The 22,168-nt window shown below is 45.9% G+C and overlaps 8 protein-coding genes across 8 annotated transcripts; 5 read left to right on the top strand and 3 right to left on the bottom strand.

Annotated features, from left to right (window-relative positions):
- Positions 1-375: 375 nt before the first annotated feature.
- Positions 376-723, top strand: PADG_00144 (uncharacterized protein; the record flags this gene model as incomplete). The annotated part of the gene is made up of 2 exons (XM_010757408.1): positions 376-389; positions 465-723. The coding sequence occupies 2 exons, from the start codon at positions 376-378 to the stop codon at positions 721-723; spliced, it is 273 nt and encodes a 90-aa protein (XP_010755710.1).
- A 1,136-nt stretch (positions 724-1,859) lies between these two features.
- On the top strand, positions 1,860-7,021 carry PADG_00145 (benzoate 4-monooxygenase; the record flags this gene model as incomplete). Its single annotated transcript, XM_010757409.1, has 10 exons — positions 1,860-2,840; positions 2,890-4,496; positions 4,675-4,807; positions 4,859-4,999; positions 5,239-5,265; positions 5,348-5,450; positions 5,507-5,561; positions 5,672-6,054; positions 6,091-6,478; positions 6,841-7,021. 10 exons carry the CDS (start codon positions 1,860-1,862, stop codon positions 7,019-7,021), a joined length of 3,999 nt encoding a protein of 1,332 aa, XP_010755711.1.
- Positions 7,022-7,734: 713 nt separating this feature from the next.
- Positions 7,735-8,605, top strand: PADG_00146 (uncharacterized protein; the record flags this gene model as incomplete). Its single annotated transcript, XM_010757920.1, has 3 exons — positions 7,735-7,899; positions 7,975-8,117; positions 8,233-8,605. The coding sequence occupies 3 exons, from the start codon at positions 7,735-7,737 to the stop codon at positions 8,603-8,605; spliced, it is 681 nt and encodes a 226-aa protein (XP_010756222.1).
- A 587-nt stretch (positions 8,606-9,192) lies between these two features.
- On the bottom strand, positions 9,193-9,970 carry PADG_00147 (uncharacterized protein; the record flags this gene model as incomplete). The annotated part of the gene is made up of 2 exons (XM_010757921.1): positions 9,193-9,587; positions 9,691-9,970. 2 exons carry the CDS (start codon positions 9,968-9,970, stop codon positions 9,193-9,195), a joined length of 675 nt encoding a protein of 224 aa, XP_010756223.1.
- A 935-nt stretch (positions 9,971-10,905) lies between these two features.
- Positions 10,906-12,503, top strand: PADG_00148 (uncharacterized protein; the record flags this gene model as incomplete). Its single annotated transcript, XM_010757922.1, has 3 exons — positions 10,906-11,049; positions 11,127-12,294; positions 12,382-12,503. The coding sequence occupies 3 exons, from the start codon at positions 10,906-10,908 to the stop codon at positions 12,501-12,503; spliced, it is 1,434 nt and encodes a 477-aa protein (XP_010756224.1).
- A 390-nt stretch (positions 12,504-12,893) lies between these two features.
- PADG_00149 (uncharacterized protein) lies at positions 12,894-14,135 on the bottom strand (the record flags this gene model as incomplete). Its single annotated transcript, XM_010757923.1, has 1 exon — positions 12,894-14,135. The coding sequence occupies one exon, from the start codon at positions 14,133-14,135 to the stop codon at positions 12,894-12,896; it is 1,242 nt and encodes a 413-aa protein (XP_010756225.1).
- Positions 14,136-15,867: 1,732 nt separating this feature from the next.
- Positions 15,868-17,984, bottom strand: PADG_00150 (uncharacterized protein; the record flags this gene model as incomplete). The annotated part of the gene is made up of 4 exons (XM_010757924.1): positions 15,868-16,115; positions 16,211-16,249; positions 16,341-17,804; positions 17,906-17,984. The coding sequence occupies 4 exons, from the start codon at positions 17,982-17,984 to the stop codon at positions 15,868-15,870; spliced, it is 1,830 nt and encodes a 609-aa protein (XP_010756226.1).
- A 2,946-nt stretch (positions 17,985-20,930) lies between these two features.
- PADG_11056 (uncharacterized protein) lies at positions 20,931-21,418 on the top strand (the record flags this gene model as incomplete). Its single annotated transcript, XM_010758358.1, has 2 exons — positions 20,931-21,149; positions 21,299-21,418. The coding sequence occupies 2 exons, from the start codon at positions 20,931-20,933 to the stop codon at positions 21,416-21,418; spliced, it is 339 nt and encodes a 112-aa protein (XP_010756660.1).
- Positions 21,419-22,168: the final 750 nt, after the last annotated feature.

Consider the following 22,168-nt stretch of genomic DNA (forward strand, 5'->3'; position numbering starts at 1 on the left):
CGCCTTCTTAACCAAAATTTGAAAGAGAGTTGGCGTAAGAAATTTAATGAAAAATAAGTAAATCAGAAGTAATTTTGAAGATAAATAAATTTCAGAATTGATAACGTGCCATATTCGGTTGTTAATTATCACGTGACAACTTCATGTGATGCAAACTGACCTCTTTTCAAGCCCATCCTTACCCTTGTGTTAAAGGAAGTAGAAACAAGCAACTTCAACTTACTCCCTCGAACACCAATTTTCCTAGCGTGGATATATACGTTAATCTCCTATCTTTGCCATAGAAAAGGGAAATGTTATAGCCGATCTGTTTTCCCTTCTTCCTGGCTTATTGTGGAGCCATTGTTGCCTCATTTCTAACAACCAACTGCAGCAATGCTCTTCTTCAGGTTAGATAGATCCCCTGAAACCCCTTCCACCCGGCTCGCAACTCGCCTAGACTGACTGTATAATTGCGGGCTTAGTTTTTTCAAGACGCTCACGAATCACACGGTCACCATTGAGCTTAAGAACGATATCCGTATCCGTGGCACTCTCAAAAGTGTCGACCAATACCTTAATATAAAGCTGGATGATATTGAGGTTCTAGACCTAGACCAATATCCGCATCTCTCGAGCGTGAAGAATATATTTGTCAGAGGCAGTGTTGTCCGCTATGTTGTTTTGCCGCAGGCAGAGGTAGATCGGGGTTTACTGGAAGATGCTACAAGGAGAGGTTTGTAATTTTTTTTTTTTTTTTTTTCAATATCAAGCAGCGCGGCGTCGTTTCGGGGCCTCGTGTTTAATCCACAGGGATTCAAGGGATCTCTGCATACTCGTATCATCTACGAGTGCATCGATCCAACCGGTCTCCCTCTCGTCTTGTGAGAGAGCCTTATAGCTAACTTTCATTCTCCTTTTTAGAAGCAGCAAACCAAGCAAACAAGGCTCGATAAATCTATCAAATTCCTGACATGCATACCGTGCCCCTCATGAATCGTCTCGAGATGACGTTACGTCTAAGATTACGTTGATTAACAATATCACTTTTCCCTCACGAAAGCCTGGTTTCCTGCGTCGATGGACTTTCCCTGAACTTAATCCTACTATGAAAATTCCACCGAAGAGTCATACAGGCTTTCAAAATCGGGATTTTTGGATTTTCGCGCCTGCGTGCAGTGGAGGAAAAGCAAATTATGATTCTTTTTGCTATTTGGTTGACTGTACTTGTACCCGTACTTCATTGATAGGGGTTGGCAAAATCTCAGAGATACTCCATATTTATGGGCACCGCTGGAGGTAGCGATGGATTAAATTGCACATTTCATGGCCATTACCTGAGTTGAATTGCTTTCCACAAATACCTTCGATCGTCTAGGCATTTCTGTACATGTCTCTCGAGGATTGACTTGCTCTGTAGAACCACTAGATGTCCAATTGTAAACGGGTGTACATATCCCTGCACCACGAACCGAAATGCCCTTTGGGCTGGTCCCAACGCGTTGTACGTTTTATCCGCAGTGCTCCTTGCAGATGAGATACAAATTTCGCATATGAACCTTTTGTTTGGTTTGGAAGTTGGCGAAGAGTCACGTGTGCTCGTGTCGTCATGGCGTCACGTGGAATGTCAAACACGACCTTCGTCCATGATTTTCCGGTGTCAAGCATTCTATGATAATTCCAACGTCAATTCTTCAATGTATGCTCGACTGATGGATTATGATATGGACGGCATTTCTCACGTCACCTAGTCCTTATTTTAACTGGCCATGCTCATACGAGCCCGGTCACAAAAATGAAGTGGTTCGTTCTCTAATACCTTCAAATTCATCATCGCTATACCCCCAATATCACGCCTGTTGTTACCTCCAGTCCCAGAGATGGCTTCCTCTTCTTCCTACTTCAGCGGTAATAAAAGGGGTAACCACAAATCGCCTAGGCGTAAACAACCAGTCTCCAGACGAAGTGGCGGAAAACAGAATACCAGCAAACTGAATTTCTTCAAAAAATCGGACGGCCCCCGGAAATCGTCACAGAATCGGATAACTGATTACACAATCAAAGTACAAAATAACTGGGAGAGGGATCCCAATACCAGAGGGACAGATGGTTCTGATAGTCTCTTTTTTGAGGAGGAGGAAGGGAAAGGGAATGATAGTAACCACAACGAAAAAGAACCTCCAAGCCTGACCAGGGCGAGGTCGGCGACGCCCTTTGATCTGTGGGGGAATCCTGAAGTTGAGGAAGCTTCTGGACATGCCAGTGATAAGTCAATGTATAACGAAAATGGCAACAGTGGCCAAAAAAGACGAAAAGTCGATAACTCTGGCTCTGAAGGAACAACTGCTCTAGTCTCGGAGGTCTCGGAGACATGTTCAGGGGACGTACCTGAAACGATTCCAACGACATCGAAAGGTTCATACTCAACGGCTAGATTGTCGAGTATGAAGCGTATTGGACCCTTCTTAGATGAATCTGATAGCGAAGAAGGATCTCATTGTTCAAGCAACAAGGATTCTTCCCTCAGATCTAGGACTCATACACCGGTGCAGGAACTCGGATACGAGAGAGATTTACTAACAGATTCATCGAATGAGTTCCCTACCAGACCTATGAGGAATAGCCTTACCATGACAGCTGTCGATGATCCTTTCATTAGTGAAGATATTGATTCTTACGAACAGCGAAAGGGAAGGGATTACGATGACAGAACTTCGAGAAAATGTAATGAACCTCAGGAGCTATTTGATAAGGCGTGCTCCATAGAGCCAACCGGTATTAGCAAGGATGACGCGCTTCCCGGAATTGATTTTGCCGTTTGTCCGATTTGCGGCGAGAGTCTCGCTGGTATTAGTGACAACGTAGGTGATTTACAAGTTTGCAAATTTTCTGAGCTGATTAATTACGTAGGAAGCATCTTTGCATGTGAACAATTGTTTGGATGGGAACCCCACACCCACACCTACCGATGAACCAGTTGTAGTCGTTGAATCAAAACGAGGTACCTCTGTTGCGACGTTGAAGAAAGCCGCGATTCCTCGTCCGGGACAACGAAATCCGTTTACTATGGAATTTATAGAGAAGGAAACCTCAGCGTTCTCGAAAATAATGTCTGGCAATGCTGAAGATTCCGCATGGGCCGCGGCCGCCGCCAAGGAGGACGCCTCTAGAGGAAAACAGGCGTATGAACGCACATGTCCATTTTACAAAATCCTTCCCGGTCTTTCGGTTTGCGTGGATGCCTTTAGATACGGCGCTGTTGAGGGATGCAGTGCTTATTTTCTCAGTCATTTCCACAGTGATCATTATATGGGGCTTACGTCTTCTTGGTGTCACGGGCGAATTTATTGTAGTAAAATCACGGGAAATCTAGTTCGCCAACAACTCAAGGTTGACCCTGAATGGATTACAGACATCGAATGGGACGAAGTCTTTGAAATTCCCGAGACAGGTGGTGTCCAGGTCACCATGCTTCCTGCTAATCACTGCCCTGGAAGCTCGTTATTTTTGTTTGAAAAGGAAGTTGGCAAGGGCCCTAAACCAAAAATTCATCGCATACTTCATTGCGGTGACTTCAGGGCAAGCCCCGCGCATGTACGACATCCTCTGCTCCGGCCTGATGTTGTCGATTCCTTGACTGGAAAAACTAAGCAACAAACGATCGATGTTTGCTACCTCGATACGACATATCTTAACCCCAAATATGCATTTCCAAATCAGGAGGATGTTATTACTGCTTGTGCAAATGTATGTGCAAACCTGGATAGCAACGAGAATAAAGATGTTGGACAGGCGACACATGGTCCAAAGATCACTGCCATGAAAACTATGGTGGATTTTCTCTCCAAAAACCCAGAATCACAAACCCAACCTGGCCACCAACGGTCCAAATCCGCCGACCGCTTACTTGTCGTCGTTGGAACCTATAGTATTGGCAAAGAGCGCCTCTGCATTGCTATTGCGCGTGCTTTGAATTGCAAAATATATGCACCAGCGGCAAAACAACGGATATGTGCTTGTTTAGAGGATGAGGAACTCTCTGGTCTACTTACGTCCAACCCTATTGAAGCCCAAATTCACATGCAGGCTTTAATGGAAGTCCGGGCGGAAACGCTTCGAGACTATCTTCTTTCGTTTAGACCACATTTTTCACGAGTTGTTGGATTCCAGCCAACTGGATGGAACTATCGGCCGCCGGCAGGAAGAACTACAGATAGTCCCCCAGTCTCCTCAGTGTTATACTCTGATTCTTGGCAATCTCGGTTTAATGCAAGGGACCTAATCCCGCAACGCGGAAGCAATCCGGAGAGCACCTGCTACATGGTGCCTTACAGCGAGCATAGTTCTTTTCGGGAGTTGACCATGTTTTGCTGTGCTCTAAGGATTGGAAGAGTGATCCCTACTGTCAATGTCGGAAGTAAAAAGAGTCGGGATAGAATGAAGCGATGGGTAGAGAAGTGGGAAGCAGAGAAACGGAAAAACGGATTGTTTAAGGTGGATGATGAAGCAACTCGATGGTAGGGTCTGATCGGAGGTTGTTTCAGTTTGGAGTGCTGAATTTTGACTGGGCTTTGGATTCTTGGTAAATATTATTTGGCATTGGATAATGAAGCCTTCCTTTGGTTATTTTATTTCTATTTTCTTAGTAGCATACTAAATCTACGGCATTGCTGCATCCCTCAACCCTTCTTACAGTGCTCCAGATTCCCATTTACAGGTCTCCCGCCGCTTCAAGCATCTCCCGTCTTTTGCACCCGATGCCAGCTCTAAGTCACGTGTCGGCCCCATTCGGTTTGACGGCCACATCGACCACATTACCCCATGCCTAGTCATCCTCCCATGGATATCGGCATGAGCAAATAATGCGGGGAAATATAAGTCGGGGTCGTCATCGGCAGATAAGAAATGCATGTCGAGGAAACTTCTCTACTCAAAGCTGCTGGTTCCCGAGAAGTCCCTTTTGCCGACTCTCTCCTTCTTTGAAGGCAGTGCCGACCACAACCGACAAGTTTTCATAGAGGTGCACTCTACGACAAGCAGAAGGGGTGGTCTTCTGCAACCAACCTATGACATTGTTGTCTTTTTAAAAAGAGCTTCGTAGTCTCTTATTATCCCTTCGCTAACTTGCCAATTGTTACTGGAATGCTCTTCACTCAGAACTTATTTGGGGACAAGACACATATCATGACCCTCATTGCCATTAATTGCTGATTATTGATCCTATTTGTAAAACGATACCCCATTCTTTTTGTCATTTAGGCTTCCCAACCTTTAGGTGCTCTCGGGGTAAAAATGATTGTCTCACTACTTTTGACTCCCTACTCCCTCCTTTTGTTCCATACTTTATTATCTCTATTCATATATGCAGCGATGGTATCTTCATGATATACCAGCTCCCTTTACGGCTTCACTCTCTAATTTATGGCTTATGTACCAGTGCCGACGAGGTCGGCGGTACCAAGCTGTGGACAGTGCGCATAAAAAATATGGACCCTTGTGAGGATACAGCCTCACCATGTTTCTGTAGCAGATCCGGATGCTATACCGATTATTTATGGGCATGGAAATGGGTTCTTAAAATCGTGAGTGGTGTCATAGTATTACCTCTTTTGTAAACATCTATATAAATGATACGCTGTGCCCATGCATAGCATCCTATTTAGGTTTCAGTGGTTAACCTATGCGGTACTAGGGAGTATTATGATGCGTTTGTGTCCATTGGCCGGGGCCTTTTTAATACCCGAGACCGTGCAGAGCACACACGGAAACGCAAGACAGTGTCTCATACATTTAGTGCTCGGTCAATTGGACAATTTGAACAGTACATCCATGCAAACCTAGAGCAGTTTGTACGGCAGTGGGATAGGCTCTCTAACTTGCAGCGCAACCCCAAAACTGGATATGCGTCAATTGATGCGCTACACTGGTTTAACTATCTTGCTTTAGATATCATTGGCGACTTGGCATTCGGCGCCCCTTTTGGCATGTTAGAAAAGGGTCGAGACGTTGCGGAGGTTCGAAAGTCTTCTGATTGCCCTCCTACGTATGCTTCAGCAATTCAGGTTCTTAACAGACGTGGATAAGTTTCTGCGATATTGGGCATCTTTCCAGATCTTAAGCCTTGGGCAAAGTTTCTTCCGGATCGATTTTTCCGAGATGGTCTAGAGGCAGTGGAAGAACTTGCGGGAATTGCTGTTGCACTTGTGTCTGAGCGTCTTCGACCCGAAGTCATGGAAAATAATACGCGCGTAGATCTCCTTGCTCGCCTAATGGAAGGGCGAGATGAGAATGGTGCCAAGCTTGGCCGAGAAGAGCTCACTGCAGAGGCACTCACCCAACTAATCGCTGGATCCGATACTACCTCTAACACAGCTTGTGCAATGCTATATTGGGTTCTGACAACCCGGGGCGTAAAAGAGAAACTCCAACAAACTCTGGATGAGGTAATTCCAGCAGTTGTGGAGGTCCCGTCATATGCCATGGTCAAAGATATCAAATAGTAAGTATTTACATGATGTTTGACTAGTTATCGCGGAGTTACTGGTTCCCCCCCCTCCCCCTCTTTTTTTGATCTCCTTCATCATGGCTAATGGATATCATTAGTCTGTAATGGGTGATCTCCGAAACGATGCGCATCCACAGTACCTTATCTCTTGGCCTTTCTTGATTGATCCCGGAAGGCGCACCACCAGTGAAAATTCACAACCACGTTTTCTATCCAGGAACTGTCCTTTCCGTCCCGGCCTACACGATACATCACTCAACCACCATATGGGGACCCGATGTAGATCAATTTGTTCCGACACGGTGGGATCCCTCTCGCTTGACCAGCCGACAAAAAGCTGCATTTATTCCCTTCAGCACAGGACCACGTGCCTGCGTTGGTCGAAACGTAGAAGAGATGGAACTGCAATGTATGGCCGCGACGGTTTTCAAGAACTTCGACTTTGAGGTTCGACAAGATGGCCCGTTGGAGACAAGGGAAGGATTTTTGAGGAAGCCTTTTGAGCTGCATGTCGGTCTGAAAAGGCGACGGCCTTAAGGCTTATGTGTATTTGCAGGAATCTTGATCTCGAATTCCCAGGTGTTTTTATGGTCTGATGCTTGGAAACTTCGTGCTTTGAAGGTTGTTTGTTCTATGTAAATATTTGTTGTGGAGCTTAATCTCTACCTAGGTAAGTTTTAAAAATAGTTATGAAACCCCTCCCCCCTCCTCCTCTTCCTCCCCGATTATTGTCGGCGTCACAACCATGTCGAATGCCTCGCCGCCTTGTCTCGGGTTTACCTATCATTGACACGGAGGATTTCCTCTCAGCACCTATTAATATAATCCTCTCCCATCTTCCAAGGCGGCTGGAGTCCATTGCCGACGTTAACTTTTGGTTCCCTCCATTTCCCCCCTAGTTAGTCTTTGGCGTAGGCCTCCTGGGCAGGTACCAATACCACTGCTAAGTTATTATTATCTCACAGGCTGCTTTGCAGACTTACACAGCCATCTAAAAATATTTTCTTGTGAAGATGTGAAGATGAATCATCTAGAGAGATCAAGGTTTTGCGAGTACATTATATAAATGAGCAACAGGGACTTCCTTCAGACCATCTTACTTCTCGTTCCACGTCTCATAAACCTCAGATACAAAGTTAACAAGCCTCCGTACGCTGGGAATATTGCTTCCAGCATATCTCGTTAATTTTTAGAAACCTCTTTCCTTTCTCCTTTTTCAGTGTATTATTCACACCTCACACCAAGGCGAGATGTTGTTCCCGTATGCTAAATCATTGACGCTGGCGCTGGCGTTTATCAGTGCTACTTCCGCCATTCCAGTTGAAAATCAAGAGCCCGAAAATCAACGGCTTGAAACACGAGCCAAAAAGAAGCTGTCGGGAAAAATGATCATTGGATATATGACTGTTTCTAAAGTGCGTTTGTCCCCCTCACAATCTATACATCACATACGAATGTAGGTCATGGTACTAAAAGTCATGTGTGTTTAGAGCATAGCTAGAGATTACAATAAGCATGGAACCATTACTTGGGATGAAAAGCGCGACCGCAAGTCCGATGATCGGCAGCAGACAGGGCCAGGTATATATACCACACCCGTAAGAGGACAACAGGAAGGTGGTAAAAACTCTTGGTTAGTTTCCCTTTCTTACTCCTTCAAGGTCTCATATAGATCCACATATATATATATATATGTTCCCCAAAACTTCGTACATATCTAACATGGCATACATATTTCCTTTCCACAGGTATTGTGTGATCAAAGCCGATCGAGCCGCCATGGAACGTGTTTCAAAGATCTGGGTGCCTAGAGAAAATAAGAAGGAACACTTGCAATCCCTAATTGGTTACAATCCAACCCTGTGGTGGCGAAGTGAGGACACCCTCCATAGTTATATTACATGGATGGAAGATTCATGGGATTCTGGGAAGACACTGCGCATGTCCATCGTTTATAAGCACCCTGAACAGGTCCAGATGTCCATCCCCGAAAACCTGGTCAATGCGAAAAATGGCCACATGGGCTTCACTGCGTTGTGCGTTACTGACCAAGAGAACCTGCCGAATGAGAAGGTTAATTATGATGATTGGCATGAAAATATTCAGGGGAGTCGGACATAAAAGCCTTTTGCTTATCAAGGAAGTGGACCTGGGCAGTTATGTATTTTTATCGTCGCGCAGTTTTCATGTTTGTCCTGCTGCTTATTTTTCTTTTTCTTTTTCTTTTCTTTTTTTCCAGCAACATTTCCACTGTCGGTTTAGAAGTTATGTTGGTTACATATCAAGTCATTTTTCTATTTGTATTTGTGATTTCACTTTCCAAATCACAAGCCAAGATTGGAAAATATATTAAGTACCGTCTCAGAGTGCCTATCTCTGCGGGTATCAAGAAATTGGTATTCATTTCTGAGGATCAAGGCTCATGTAATTCTAGCCACTGGAATCCATAGTACGTATATATGTACATATGGATGTTGCATGTCATCGCCGGAGAGGAGGGAGGCGCAGTTGTCATCGCTTAGCATTATTAACTCGAAACATTCTTCAATGAATATTGAAGAGATTTGATCCTTTCCGGGTCAAACTTGAGGTTGAGCGAGACGGATGCCAAAAGGGTAGACTTCTTATGGGCTAACCCAATATATAAGCTGTTCTCGTCTTAGACTAACCATGGTATTTAGCACAGCCAAACTCTCTTGGGATAGCGGCTATCGGATTAATCTCCGCACGGCGGTCTCCATCAAAAGCTTGGTGTAGATATGATGAAGCCACACGATAGGGCGAGGGATCGGTTCTTTATCAGATTTTCCCAATCCTTGATAAAAGAGAGATTTCAGCCCGAACTCAGCGACCGCTTCCTCTTGGTTGATATTGGCTGATATCTCGAAGAGACCATCGGTCGTCCTTACGTCACGTTTTAAGGGGGAGTCGCCACACCGTAAGATAATCCTCGAGGGTGCATGTTCGACCACATTGAAGTGGTCTGTAATCTCAGTGCCTACGGGGTACGTGGATTCGCGGAGTTGAGATTTCGACCACAGTTGGTGGGAGGTCTCTGGCCCCTTATGCGTGCGCGTAAGGTAGAAGCGTTGGATTGCATAACCTAGATGATACAGTAAGAAATTAGCAAATGCGGGACCAAATCTATTACTTCATGATAATAGAATAAGACATCGAATTCGGAGACAAGTGAAGGGAAGAAGTACCGAGGCCACTCCACACACTGGCACAGAACGCTTCAACTAGCTTTCCGTCCTGGGCCAAAAGTTGGGGATTAAGTTTGGATAAGGGCACCCTCCTCAAGCACATGTCATGATAGGCGGGGTTCCTATGGGGATTATATTTGCTAAAATATGGCGAGGTGAAGAGATAATCTGACGTGGAACAGGGGACAACGTTGGAGCCCCTGGTCAGATAGAGGTAGCATCCCGTAGTAACTGCGCCTCCGAAGGCAGAAGCTTTGGAAAGGGCCTTGATGAAACCCATAACTACCGGGACAGAAACACTGTCAACATTCAATCGATATTTGACATGAGAGAAGGGATCATGGATTGAATATCGAAGGCTGATCGCCAGCTCTACTGAAGAACACCGTAAATACTGCGGAGAGGGGGAGAGGCGAAGGTTGAATCAAGGGGCTTCCAAAAGTAACCCAAGTCAAACTAGGTATTTGATCACGTGGAGATAATGAAAGATTGATTAGGGCAAGGTCCATTTATCGTGGGATGACGTAGCTACAACCAACATCTCAAGTTTGCAACATCAGACATTTGTTTGCAATGGAAGATGAACTTCAGCATTTTACCATATCCCGCAATTGAACGCTGTTTTCCATTCAACCATCAATGTTAATCAAAAAGCTACTTGCACATCTCAGCCCCAACGCTAACTAATGGTGTGAACGTCATCTGAACATCGGGCTGAACTTTGCTTGTCTCCCACGCCATGCAATAAGGTGCTGCATAAACATCCGTGGATATGTGGCTTCGAACTTGAATTCTAGCCAGTCCTCCCCACGGAGGTTGGTCCAATACTAGAGCTTTTTCTTTCGATGTCAATCCTTGTAACCCCCCATTATTGGTTTGTGCGAACTGTCTTTCCCGCTGAAAACTGCATGGCTTTCATGCATTGTCTAACTGAAAATAACAATGGGAGCACGCTAATTATTGTTTATGCCTGCTCATTTGGAGCGGATTAGGTCGCTCACACTTACGTACGTATATTCCACCCGATATGTTCAGCTTTGCAGGAAACGACGAAGTCAAAAGCCTCTGAAGTCTCTCTTGATCAGAATATACGAGATAAGTTATGCCTCAAGCTTGCTGTGCATATAAGTCGCCATTGTCTCTCCTTAATGCTGAGCAGAAGTTATTCGTTGTGAATCCCATTTTCTTCTATCTTAACCACTATACCACGATAAGATGTCGACGCCAAGATCCAAAATAACAGCTGATTTGGTTTCGACCCTGGGGTCACGGCTGCAGAACACAAAGGTCGTTACCGAGACATCGCCTGACTATGGGGAATGTATTGCCCGTTGGTCTGATACTGCGGTAAAGCGAGCAGTATGGCCTACCACAACCCATTGGCTAATCTCTCATTTGTCTTTCCCATGAAAGCTGACCCCGGTTTAATATAACAGGGCGTCGTACTTTTTCCATCTACTGCGCAAGATATATCTATCGTCGTCAAGTTTGTCCAGGAGCATAATATTGATCTTGCAGTCAAATGCGGGGGCCACTCGGTATCTGGAACTAGTTCGAGCGATGGCGGGATAGTTATAGACTTGGGCCGTATGCGAGGAGTTACTGTTGATGCTGCTACGAAAGTTATTACTGCCCAAGGCGGCGCCCTCTGGGCGGATGTTGACAACGCGGCAGCGGAATACGGTCTCGCGACTGTTGGCGGCACTGTGAATCATACCGGCATTGGAGGGCTTACCCTTGGTGGTGGCTATGGCTGGCTCAGTGGCAGATACGGAATGGTGGTCGACAATCTTCTGTCAGCTAATTTAGTACTTGCCGATGGCTCAGTTGTAACGGCCTCGTCTACCGAAAACCCTGATCTCTTTTGGGCCGTCCGTGGTGCCGGACATGGCTTCGGAATAGCTGTGGAATTTCAATATCGTTGCTATGAACAGAAAGGCGAAGTATTTTCAGGCCTGCTTACCTTTACTCCTGACAAGCTAGAGCTGGTACTTGACTTCCTGAATTCTCTTTCTGAGGAACTCGATGCGAACACTGCTGCAGTTTTCATGCTTGGGCAGCCTCCCGGAGCCCTGGTTCCAATAGTCGCTGTCGCTCCAATCTACATTGGACCTGAGGAAGAGGCAAGAAATAAATTTAAACCTCTATTTGCCCTTGGACCGGAGCTGGACAAGACCTACATGATGCCTTACGTGAAGTTAAATGCCCTTTTCGCTGACATGACGGCTTATGGGGGCAGAAAAACTTTCAAAGGCACATTTTTCCTCAAGCCAGTGAGACCAGCATTTGTACGCTCGATTCTCGACAATTTCACGACAAAACTGCAGTCTGACTCTGATTTGTTGGGATCGGCAATTGTTCTGGAGTTTATGGACATGCGCAAGGTGTGCGAGGTACCTCTTTCATCAACCGCCGTCGCCAATCGCAGTATGAACACTCTTAACGGGATAGTTGGCTTGCGGTGGAAGGAGAGCTCAAACGATGCCCAGCATCGTGAATATGCACGTCAGCTCCAAGCTCTGTTCAAGGAAGAACTCGATTCACAACTGAAGGAGAGAAACATAACTCCAGACGGTGTCCCGCAGTACCTGAATTACGCTGAACGTAAGCGTCTCTATTTTTTTATTTCCTGTGTTTCGTTTCGTAATGAAAGGGTTGGTTGCTGACTGTAGTTACCATGTGAATATCCAGCTGGTGACATTGCTGTTCCTGAGATATTCGGAGACAATACCACGAGGCTACAAAAACTCAAGGCACAATATGACCCTGGCTGCCTCTTTAGCAAGATGCTTTCAATTACCCCTGTTACATGATGCAATATGTGAAATGTTTTGTTTGCTTGTGCTGGATTCCCTGGAGCGGGTTTGAGTTGAATACCTCCAAGGAAACGGTCCCGGTAGTTCAATTTCCAAAACGGGCCTGAAGGACAGGAGAATTCTTGTTTTCTTTTCCTCTGGGCACCTCCAAGTCATCTGAGGTCAATATAAAATATCGAGTGGGCTGAATGTTCATATCATTTGCAAATGAGTATATGTAGTGACTCTCTTTCCGAAATGAGACAGGTAATCGAACTTTTTAACGAATCAGAGACATTTAGTTCTCTTTCACATCTCCCAGGCTGAGCTCTAGCAGTGTACATGTACGTAAAGTACAAAATATAAATTTTGGGAACAAATCCGCCCGTCCACCAGTCCACCAGTCCATTATGGCGACTTCTTTGGAACCCGCTTCCTTTCTTCCTGCTTGGCCTTTTCTGTCTTTTTAATCTTCCGTTGCTTATGTACGCGCTGATTCGCCTTTTGCTTTGCCTCAGCTACAGCCTGTTCCTGAGCACGTTTATCACGATCCTTCTCCTTTATGTCCGCAACACGTGCCTCTTCCAGTCGCATTTCGATACGGTCCCGTGCCTCTTTCTCCTCTTTCAGCTGTTTAACGCGCAGGCTAAGCTCCGCCTCCGACCGGCTTGGCAAACCAGCGGCTTTGAGGCGATTTTGTTCGAAGAGACGTTGTCTAGCTAGTCGCTGCCGCGTTTGGTGGCTATTGGGGAGCCCGTAAAATGTCACCGATACAACGCGTTTGTTTTGGCCAACAGTAATTGTCCGCTTGTTGGTGTTATCTCTGAGACTGGGAGGGAGGCGATGTGGTAGTGGAGCTCCCAAGGGCCGAATCATATTGTTAATGTTAGTGGAGATGGAATTGACCAAGTCCCTGAAAGAGCGACAGAAATTGTGAAATTCTGTATGTTCTTCAATGTCGAGTGGCATATCCACTGGAATTTTGACATAGATGAGCTGAGGATCTCTGAGACATGGCTGTGACTCAAGATAGAACCCTTGAACGCGAACGAGTGTTAAGCGCTTCAGATGTGGGAGCGCTGTTCGAAGCTTTAAATACTGTTTCTGGAACTGTTGAACTATATCGATTTCAAGCTCTAAAGTTCGGAGGTTCTTGCACGTCAAAAGAATGTTCCACATGCTCTGTTCGGCGTCCGTTTTATTACTCTGAGAAAAAGCGCTACCGTGATGAGCAATGTGACAGGTGGAAACGATACCTATATGGTGGAGAAAGCCACCGTATTGCTCGCGTAGGGCGTTGGAGACATTTTGGGCAAACAAGTTGGTCGATTCAAAGTAATGCATATTATTGCTCCAGAAAATTGGGGCTGCCTCGGAGTGAATTTGACGACAGGTGAGCAGGATACCAAGAAATTGGCGGCGGCGGCAGATACACTTGTGGTCGTCGACAACTTTAAAGGGAGGACGCTCGATATCTCGAGAGCTGCGGTCTGCGTGAGCACAAAAGGCACTGTGGCGTCTGGATAGTCTATCGGGTCCGATTAAAAGGTAGTTGTATATGTGGTTTCGTAGCTCTGGAGGGATACGCAGAAAAGGAGTTGTGATTGTCCTGGAGATGCGGAGGTTGGTTAAGTCGAGAACAACCGCCATCTGGCAAAGTGAGCTGGTGGTTGCTCGAGGTTCGGTCTGAGATTGGATTTTTGTGGACAAAAGACAGTACAGTTTAAAAAATGCGATTTGGCAGAAGTTATTTGAAGATGAGGATTTGTGAAATGGTTCAACGTAGTATAGAAGATAGTTATTCCAGGGCAGGCAGGATGAGTCAAGTAATACTCAGTGCAGACCAGACAGACAGCTAGAAAACGCTTCATCAATCAAAGATCATTCTTCGATAAAACTGCCAGCAGTTCCCCGCTCGAAATTCCTCTCTAAATTTGGCGAGTTCAGGCATGGTGGTCAGAATACGAACGGGCGCCACTAAAGAAGCACCCAGATAGCTTATTGGTTTAATAGCTTCAGAGGGGGGGGTGTGTGCCTGTCACCGCCGAACTCCTTCTCTGCTCCGTTCATGCGTATGTAATACAACCAGAACTTGGAGGAGGAAGAACTACTATCCATTCCTATGTCGTTTTATCGCAATGAAAACGACAATGAGTGAGAGTGGATGGGGATGAAAGCAGGAAGACCCTAAGCTGCTCTTCTGCCAAAGGTTGTAACCCGAGCCACCCCGAGCGGGTCAGCGCTGGTCGGCTTTAATAATCCGACAGCAATGAGGTATTTACCTAATTAACTAGCAAATAACAAATTTAAAAATAAAAATAAAAATAAAAATAAAAATAAAAAATAAAAAATCAGTAACAGTAGCCCTCATCTTGGGGGAGTGCGGGTTCGCCGATGCCAGATGGTTTCTACTTGGAGTGGAGTTATTTGACGTAAATAATCAGACCGATTTTGTTCATGAAAATCATATGGGGGGAAGAGGTTATATATATATTCTGACTCCCTCCTGAGTATTTTGTAGGCGTGTTTTCTAGGGACTCAGAGGCCTAGCCATAACTAAAAGTTAGGTAAGAGTGTCTTAAGCCTGGGCTTAGGGGTTAACTATGAAATGGGGGACGGAAGCCTAAGGTTTAGTTAAGCCAATAAGTGGCTTTTTAGTGCTTTGTAGTGTCTTGGCGAGCCAAACCTCAGTTTCACATATTGATATCCATAGATCTGTTAGTTATCTGCATGATGTTTAAAACTTGATTAGATAACGACCTTGGTACAGTATAACTAACTAACTAGTTAGTTAACTAACTTACTTACATACCTGTTGCTTTCGAACTCGATTGCAGGCTTGGTCAGGCCCTCAGTGGATATTCATATGGAGAAAGCCAAAGACATTAATTGCTGATTTCCCGCCGCCTAAAATATACGTCCCCTAGTCATTTTTGGCGCCCAATCAAGAGGATATGTTATTGCACGGGAAGCTGGGGCTCCACACCACCTTGATCCATGGATGTAGTTATGGATTATTGCTGTTGGGAACCTTCTTGACTTGCTGGTATGGAGTGGAAGCCACCAAGTCTACGAATGTTGTCATGAACCAATTGATATTACACGTTTTCCGCCCAGAGACTCGAATTTGAACACAGCTGGAAAGATAGATGAACTTTTGTAGATTCAGAAGTATGTCTTTTTTAGATATCGATATAAGGTTATATTAAGGGAAAAAGAAGCGTATTGGGTATGGTGTTCTTTAAACATGCAAATTCCTCCTCCCCCCTCCCTGCCCCCGTCCCCTTACCTCGAATAATATAACAAGTTATCAAAAATACAACCATGTAAAAGAGAAATGGAAGCCCCTACAACAAACTAATAATAAAAGAGATGAGATCTTCTAACGAAAGTGTGGGGCATTGAGAAATAAGCCCATAAGGACTCCTCCAAGAGTTCCCGCTATTGGAATGGTAGCAATCCACGACAGCATCAGGAGACCCACCCGATGCCAGTTGACAGCCTTGAGAGTGCCGTTGCAGAGCCCGACGCCGACCGTGGCCCCGGTGATGCACATGGATGTAGAGACGGGAAGGGAGTATTGAGAGAAAACAAGAACGGTAATGGCGGCACCCATTTCCATGGAGCAACCTGCGAAAAATGGGAAGAGAGATGTTAGCGGATGTTCTTGGTTGAGGGTTGGGTTCAATTATCGAGTGGATGGATGGATGGATGATTTAACATACCTCGACTGGGCGAATGATACGTGATCTTGTTACCCATGACTAATTGTTCCAAAAGTTAGTATCAAATAATGATATATATATTGTTTTCTTTCTTTTCTCGAATAAAGTAGGGTTAGCAGAATCCACCTACCTTTCATGATGTTGTAGCCATAGGTAAGAAGGCCGAGAGAAATGGTAAGCGACAGCACTGCGAGCTGCCAGACGTCAACCGGAGCTTTAGATGCAGCAGCATTCCCAGTTTTCCAGGCACCGTAGATCACAGCCCAGGGTCCAACCGAATTGCCAATGTCGTTAGCTCCGTGTGCGAAGGAAGCCGTGCACGCAGTAAGGATCTGGACAAAGGAGTACGTATGTTCCACTTCGTTAGTGTATTTGTGGGCGTGTGAATACACGCGCTGCATACGTTGGCCGTCAGGGGTACCCATGACACCTGTTTGTGCGGCGTGGATGTCGTAGTGAAGACCATATAGCGCTCCCACAACGACCATGGCGGGGAGCCGTACTGCAAAAGTCTTGATATTGTGCCACTCGTATATCTGGCCGACGCCCATGGGGTTTGCATGAAGATGACGCATTGCCCATCCAATGGGACTGCGCTTCTTCCTGAGTTTGGCATGCAATTTTTCCCGGCCCTGAATGAGGAGCTCTTTATGGGAAAGCTGATTGGCTTCTACAGCGGCAAGGGATTTCTCGTGTTGGCCAGATGAAACAATAGTGGTTGAAGGGGCGGTGCCTGTTTCAGTCTTGATGGCCTCGTGGGATCCATTGGCAGATTGGATTGAGTCGTTGGAAGACTCTTCACCCTCGTCATTCTGAACGACGGCATAGTTGGGAACATTGGCCTTGGTTGCATCAACAGGAGCTGGACGATTGTAGAGCGCCGGACCTAGAACGAACATCCACCACTTGATAGTGTGATCCTTCTTAACAACCTTTGCGTGCACGAAGGGAACAAAAAAGATGGCCGCGAGAATGCAGAGGCCACCTCCAGTGCCCAAAGAGACAGCAACAATGTACCACGCCGGCTTTTTGTTCAAGCCCAACTTCGGGGATCCCTTGTAGACAATGGATAGGGTACAAATGGTGCCAGCAATGAGGAAAAAGGCAGGGGAGCTATAGATAGCCCAGGGCACCGGGTTCTTGCGGATGTGAACGACCAGTTTGATGAGCATAAAGATGGTGGCACCGAAACCACCGGAAATGGCAGGGGCCATTGCAAGACCGGCAAAGATGGCACCGAGACCTTTGCCTTTATTCCAGCCCCACTGGACCTTAGGTGCTCCTACAGTCGCAACACCAACGCCAGCGACAGCGGAAACGAGGGAGTAAGTTGACGAGACGTGGGCAGAGTGTCGGGTGCACCACATGACCCAGGAAGACGCAGCTGCAAGTGCACAAGTAAAAGCAAGCATCTGCACACCAGCGTTGTTTTGGAAGGCGGAGTTAGGGATAATGCCATTTTTGATGGTGTCTGCGGTACGTGCGCCCACGGTGATTGCACCAAGCAGTTCAAATACAGTACCGAAGATCATTGCCTGTCTGTACGAGATGGAGCGCGACGAGACACTGGTTGCCCAAGCGTTTGCCACATCGTCTAATCAGAGAACGTGTTAGCTATGAGATATGCGGGGTCATTGACCTGGTTGCCCCAGGTTTTCTCAGCTTTTTATTTTCATTCTTCTGATGAACACTTACTTGCACCGTTGTTATAGGCATCGAGCATGGCAAAAAAGGTGCCGATCACAAAAACGTAGGTATGTTCGTGCACCGCCATATTGGGCTGGATTGACAAAGGGCAATGGATGGTGCAACGGGCAAGACTCAACAGGCAAGAGGGAAAAGGACCACTGCTGGTAAATTTCAAGAAGAACTAGATCTTCACGCAGGGTCAACAGCGCGGATCGGATGTTTTATACATGTTCGGACGGGGGCTGCCAGAGCTTCTGTTCTTTTTTTTTTAATTTTTATTTTTTTGTTCCGCCCGCCATTCCATGATTGTTCTGTTCTGCACATGGATGATCAGGGAGGGGGGTGGGATACCCAGCGCGTTCGGGCTTTCTTGACATTTTCCAAGTCGTGCTAGCGTGAGATTGAAAGGCCATGTTTTCCCATCTCGGGAGGTGATTTGTGACACCAGGAGACAGCAAGAGGTGGCAGGGTCATTTTAGTCATTTTGGCCATTTTGCGCTGTTCAGCCATGGATATCGAAGATTACTCTCGATGCTTGAGAAGGTGGGGCTCGCCGGCCTTGGGGGGTTGGAACAGAAAGGGGGAATAAAACAAAAAAAAAAAAAAAGAAAAGGAAAAATACCGCAGCAGAAAAGGAGCGAATCAATCCGCAGTGTTTCTGAGCGCTGGAGATGTGAAGGGTGTAAATGATGAATGCACTTCCGTAGGTAACTGCGGTAAAATAATGCTGGGATATTTCTGGTGGTTTTTGGTGGTTTTTGGTGGTTTTTGGGGAGGGCTGAGGGGTTGGGGGTTCGACGAAGGCCTGTCACTGTCTGTCAGCTCGCAGCGGTTGTTATCCCCAATGAAATACTCGGGAATCCCCACGTGTGGTCTTGGGAGTGGTGTAGTTCGTTACTTAGTTAGGGGTTGCTAGGTTAATTCACTAGGCCAGTGGCGGTTAAGCTTTTAAGTCTTGCGTCTGCAGGCTATACGGGCGCATTTCGTTGGTTGGATCAGCTAAACGATAGACGGGGATAGCCTAGAGTTCGGGGGGTCAGTGAGCAGGGGCCGGCCAGTCAACTGCAAAATTTGTAGAAGAGTCAACTTTCAAACCTCAACAGCGAAACAAACCCCCCTGCTCTGTTCTTTTTTCTTCTCTCTTTCCAACTGATAAAAGGCTGCAGCGTTTCTTTCTCGTAATCCATCATGAACTACGGTGTGCGGAACAATTGTTGAGGAACGAAATAAAAGGTGCCAATTCAACTCTTTCACGCAAAACTAGGGAGCTGGCAAATTGTCACAAGAGGATTGGGTAGCGAAAAAGGAGAAGAAGAACAAGCAGAAGTGATGGGCAAAGATACAGACACAGTGGGCAATTTGTGTCAAGTATCCAAAATAGATACCGAGACACCATTATAGTATTTCCGCGATATCCACCATGACGCCCCATCGTATGGGCAAGCCCGGTCGACCCGTTCCAAAGCATTTTTTATATATCTCCAGTTATTCTGACGATTTAGCGCAGCCCTCCTTGACATCATCAAACATTATTGTTAACCACATCTAGTCCATCAATCATACCATCGTCCCCAATCATCATCCGCTCGTTTGGAGCCGTCTCTTCCGTTCCCTCACTTCTTCGATGTGGGGGGGATGAAAAACATTATAATATCTTAGCATAATTAAGCCAAGAAGAATTGCCACTAAGCACAGATGCACAAAAATAAAACAAGCAATCATAATAGGGCCATAGCGAAGCACGTGGAACCCCCGGATACGCAAAACTGAATGAATGTAATGGTAGGAATCGGGGGGTTGATGTACCGGAGCAGCAGGGGGGCAGAAACGTGGGATGTTCCAGTTTCCCTTGCGGCCACCGACTGCAAAGTTGAGGTCTCTTCGGAGTTGGTTTTCTTTTGATTTCGGTTAGACAACTAACAAACTTAACCACTACTTGACTCGGCGCATGAAGAATGAATTAATTAACAGTAAGTTTTTTGGGGGGATGCTTACAGAGTAAAAAGCCAGATATCAAAAAAATCTGCCCAGGAAGGTATTGTCGTGCCAAAAGTTGACAGCTTTAATATCAGACGACTTGGCAACCAGAATGGAAATGATAAAACAGACAATGAAGAGGAACAAACCGGCAGTTGCACCCGCTGAAGGGTTCTCCGTGCTGTGAGCGACACTGTTACCAACAATTTGGCCGCCAAAGCATTCGACATTGGATACGATGGAAGCTGGCAAGCCCGTTTCGCTGGTCATATCGCTCCAGCGACATACAACAATTGCGCTGACAACTTCGAACCACACAACGAAAATCTCTTAGAACCACGCTGTTATCCATTTGTCGATTCCGCCGAGGAGATAGAAGTCAAGCTAGGTGCTATATGAAGACACTTAAGAGATGATAGCAGCGCTAAGAACGTAACGATGGCAGGGCGGGAGAATTTTCACCCCTCCATCGACGAGGAGAGTTGCACACGCATCCAACATTACAAAAGCAGAAAAACTGAAGATAATAAGAGTGAAAAATTGGAGAAATGCCCATAAATTGGTGCAAGGAATGTGCAGAGCAGCTTCAGGTAACGTGAGGAAGTCCACGACAAAGGCTCCCATTTCCACACCCTGCTCAGGCTGCCGGCGGAGATAATTGATATCTCAAAGACGACGAAGGCAGTCAAGTTTTCGAAGAGGACGTTGCTGCCGCAAATAAGAATCGCGTTCATCACGGTATTGGAGTCCTTTGCATTGTATGATGCGCACGAAGTAAAATAACCAAATCCTATTCCTGTGGAAAAGACAACCTGACCAACTGCCGTTTGCCAAACTTTCGGCGAGGATAGTTGTCCACCCCTCCACGTATCCCAGAGAAGCCTGACGCCTTCTGCTGCATTCTCGAGGGCACAGGAACGCCCAACAATGATGAGTGGTGACGATTAGGAGGGCCATGGTCCAGTACACAATGCGACCAGTCAGACCTACGCCGCGAAAATGGACCCCCAGATTAGGAACCAGATAAAATGAACTCCAGCCAACTGTTTCTCCAATGAGTCGGATTCCGGGATGCTGTGTGTATGCAGCACTGCGCCATTCCCCTCTGTCAAGCTACTTGAAATATGGTCAGTATTTTGGACGACATACGCATGTAAATATCCTCAATACTTCCCTCCCCGGAGGTAGCGGGCTGGTGAACGAGTTGCGGAAATATTTCACGATGCATGCCAGTTTGACCGTGAAATACTGCGTGACGAAGAAACTGACAATGGTAGGTCCGAGACGACACCCCCTAGCCGTTCCTTTTTTTCTCTTCTTCTCTCTTCTTTTTCATTTTTTCATTTTTTCATTTTTTCATTTTTTCATTTTTTCATTTTTTTTTAAATGTTGTTGAAGGCAATGACGTTTTCGCCGCGATAGGCTTGGCCGATTGATCTCGACAATGAGGGCGAGGACAGTGACGACGATGACAGCGATCAGCTAGAGAATGAACCACTGGAGTCCGTAGTTGTTGCAGACTACGGAATGGTGGAGCAATAGGTTTCCCTGGCCGGGGCAACCGCCATATAGTAGCAAGAAGGAAGGCAGAGTGTGAGGGCCATCGATGGCGGATATCCTCCAACTTTTTTTGGTAGTGTATAAAGTCATTGGAAGGCCTTTCTGATAAATTGGACTAGAGCTATGTTTAGCTGAGGTAATAAATAATGGAAATTGGAAAGATGTTTGTAATTTTGCAACCTCATGAGGACAAATAGGGTCGAAAAAGTGAGCACCAATAGTGAGAGATGATGAAGGATTCATTGAAAAATGACTTCAAGAGATTTTGTAAAAATAAATAAAATAAATAAATATAAATATACAGTGAAAAGAGCAGAAAACTGGGGACAGCGAAGAGAGCCGGCGCAGGGAGTAACCAAGTAATGAATGGCGGAAACTATAGAACCAAGTAGCGAATGAACGAGGATTACAGAGGTACCAAGGGTTAAACCGTATCCTGAGGATAACCCGCACGCCGGATGTCCGCCGCCAAGAGCCGGGTGGCCGCATAGATCCGCAGAATACCATTGTTTTCATTGGCCTGACGTTGAATAATCTTCCCGTTTTTGTGTTCTAGCGCCTGAGCTTGCTCGCTCACTCCGACGAGAAGGCTAGCGGGAAGAAAATTCAGCATACATGTATCTTGTTGTTTCATGCGAGGTTATGACCTTATTTGAGCTGTAGTAGCCTTCTCGAAGAGCAATATATTTAACGCCTTTCCAAAGGATCGATGCGAAATTCGAGAAAATAATC

Source organism: Paracoccidioides brasiliensis (assembly GCF_000150735.1).
Source record: "Paracoccidioides brasiliensis Pb18 unplaced genomic scaffold supercont2.1, whole genome shotgun sequence".
NCBI lineage: Eukaryota > Fungi > Ascomycota > Eurotiomycetes > Onygenales > Ajellomycetaceae > Paracoccidioides > Paracoccidioides brasiliensis.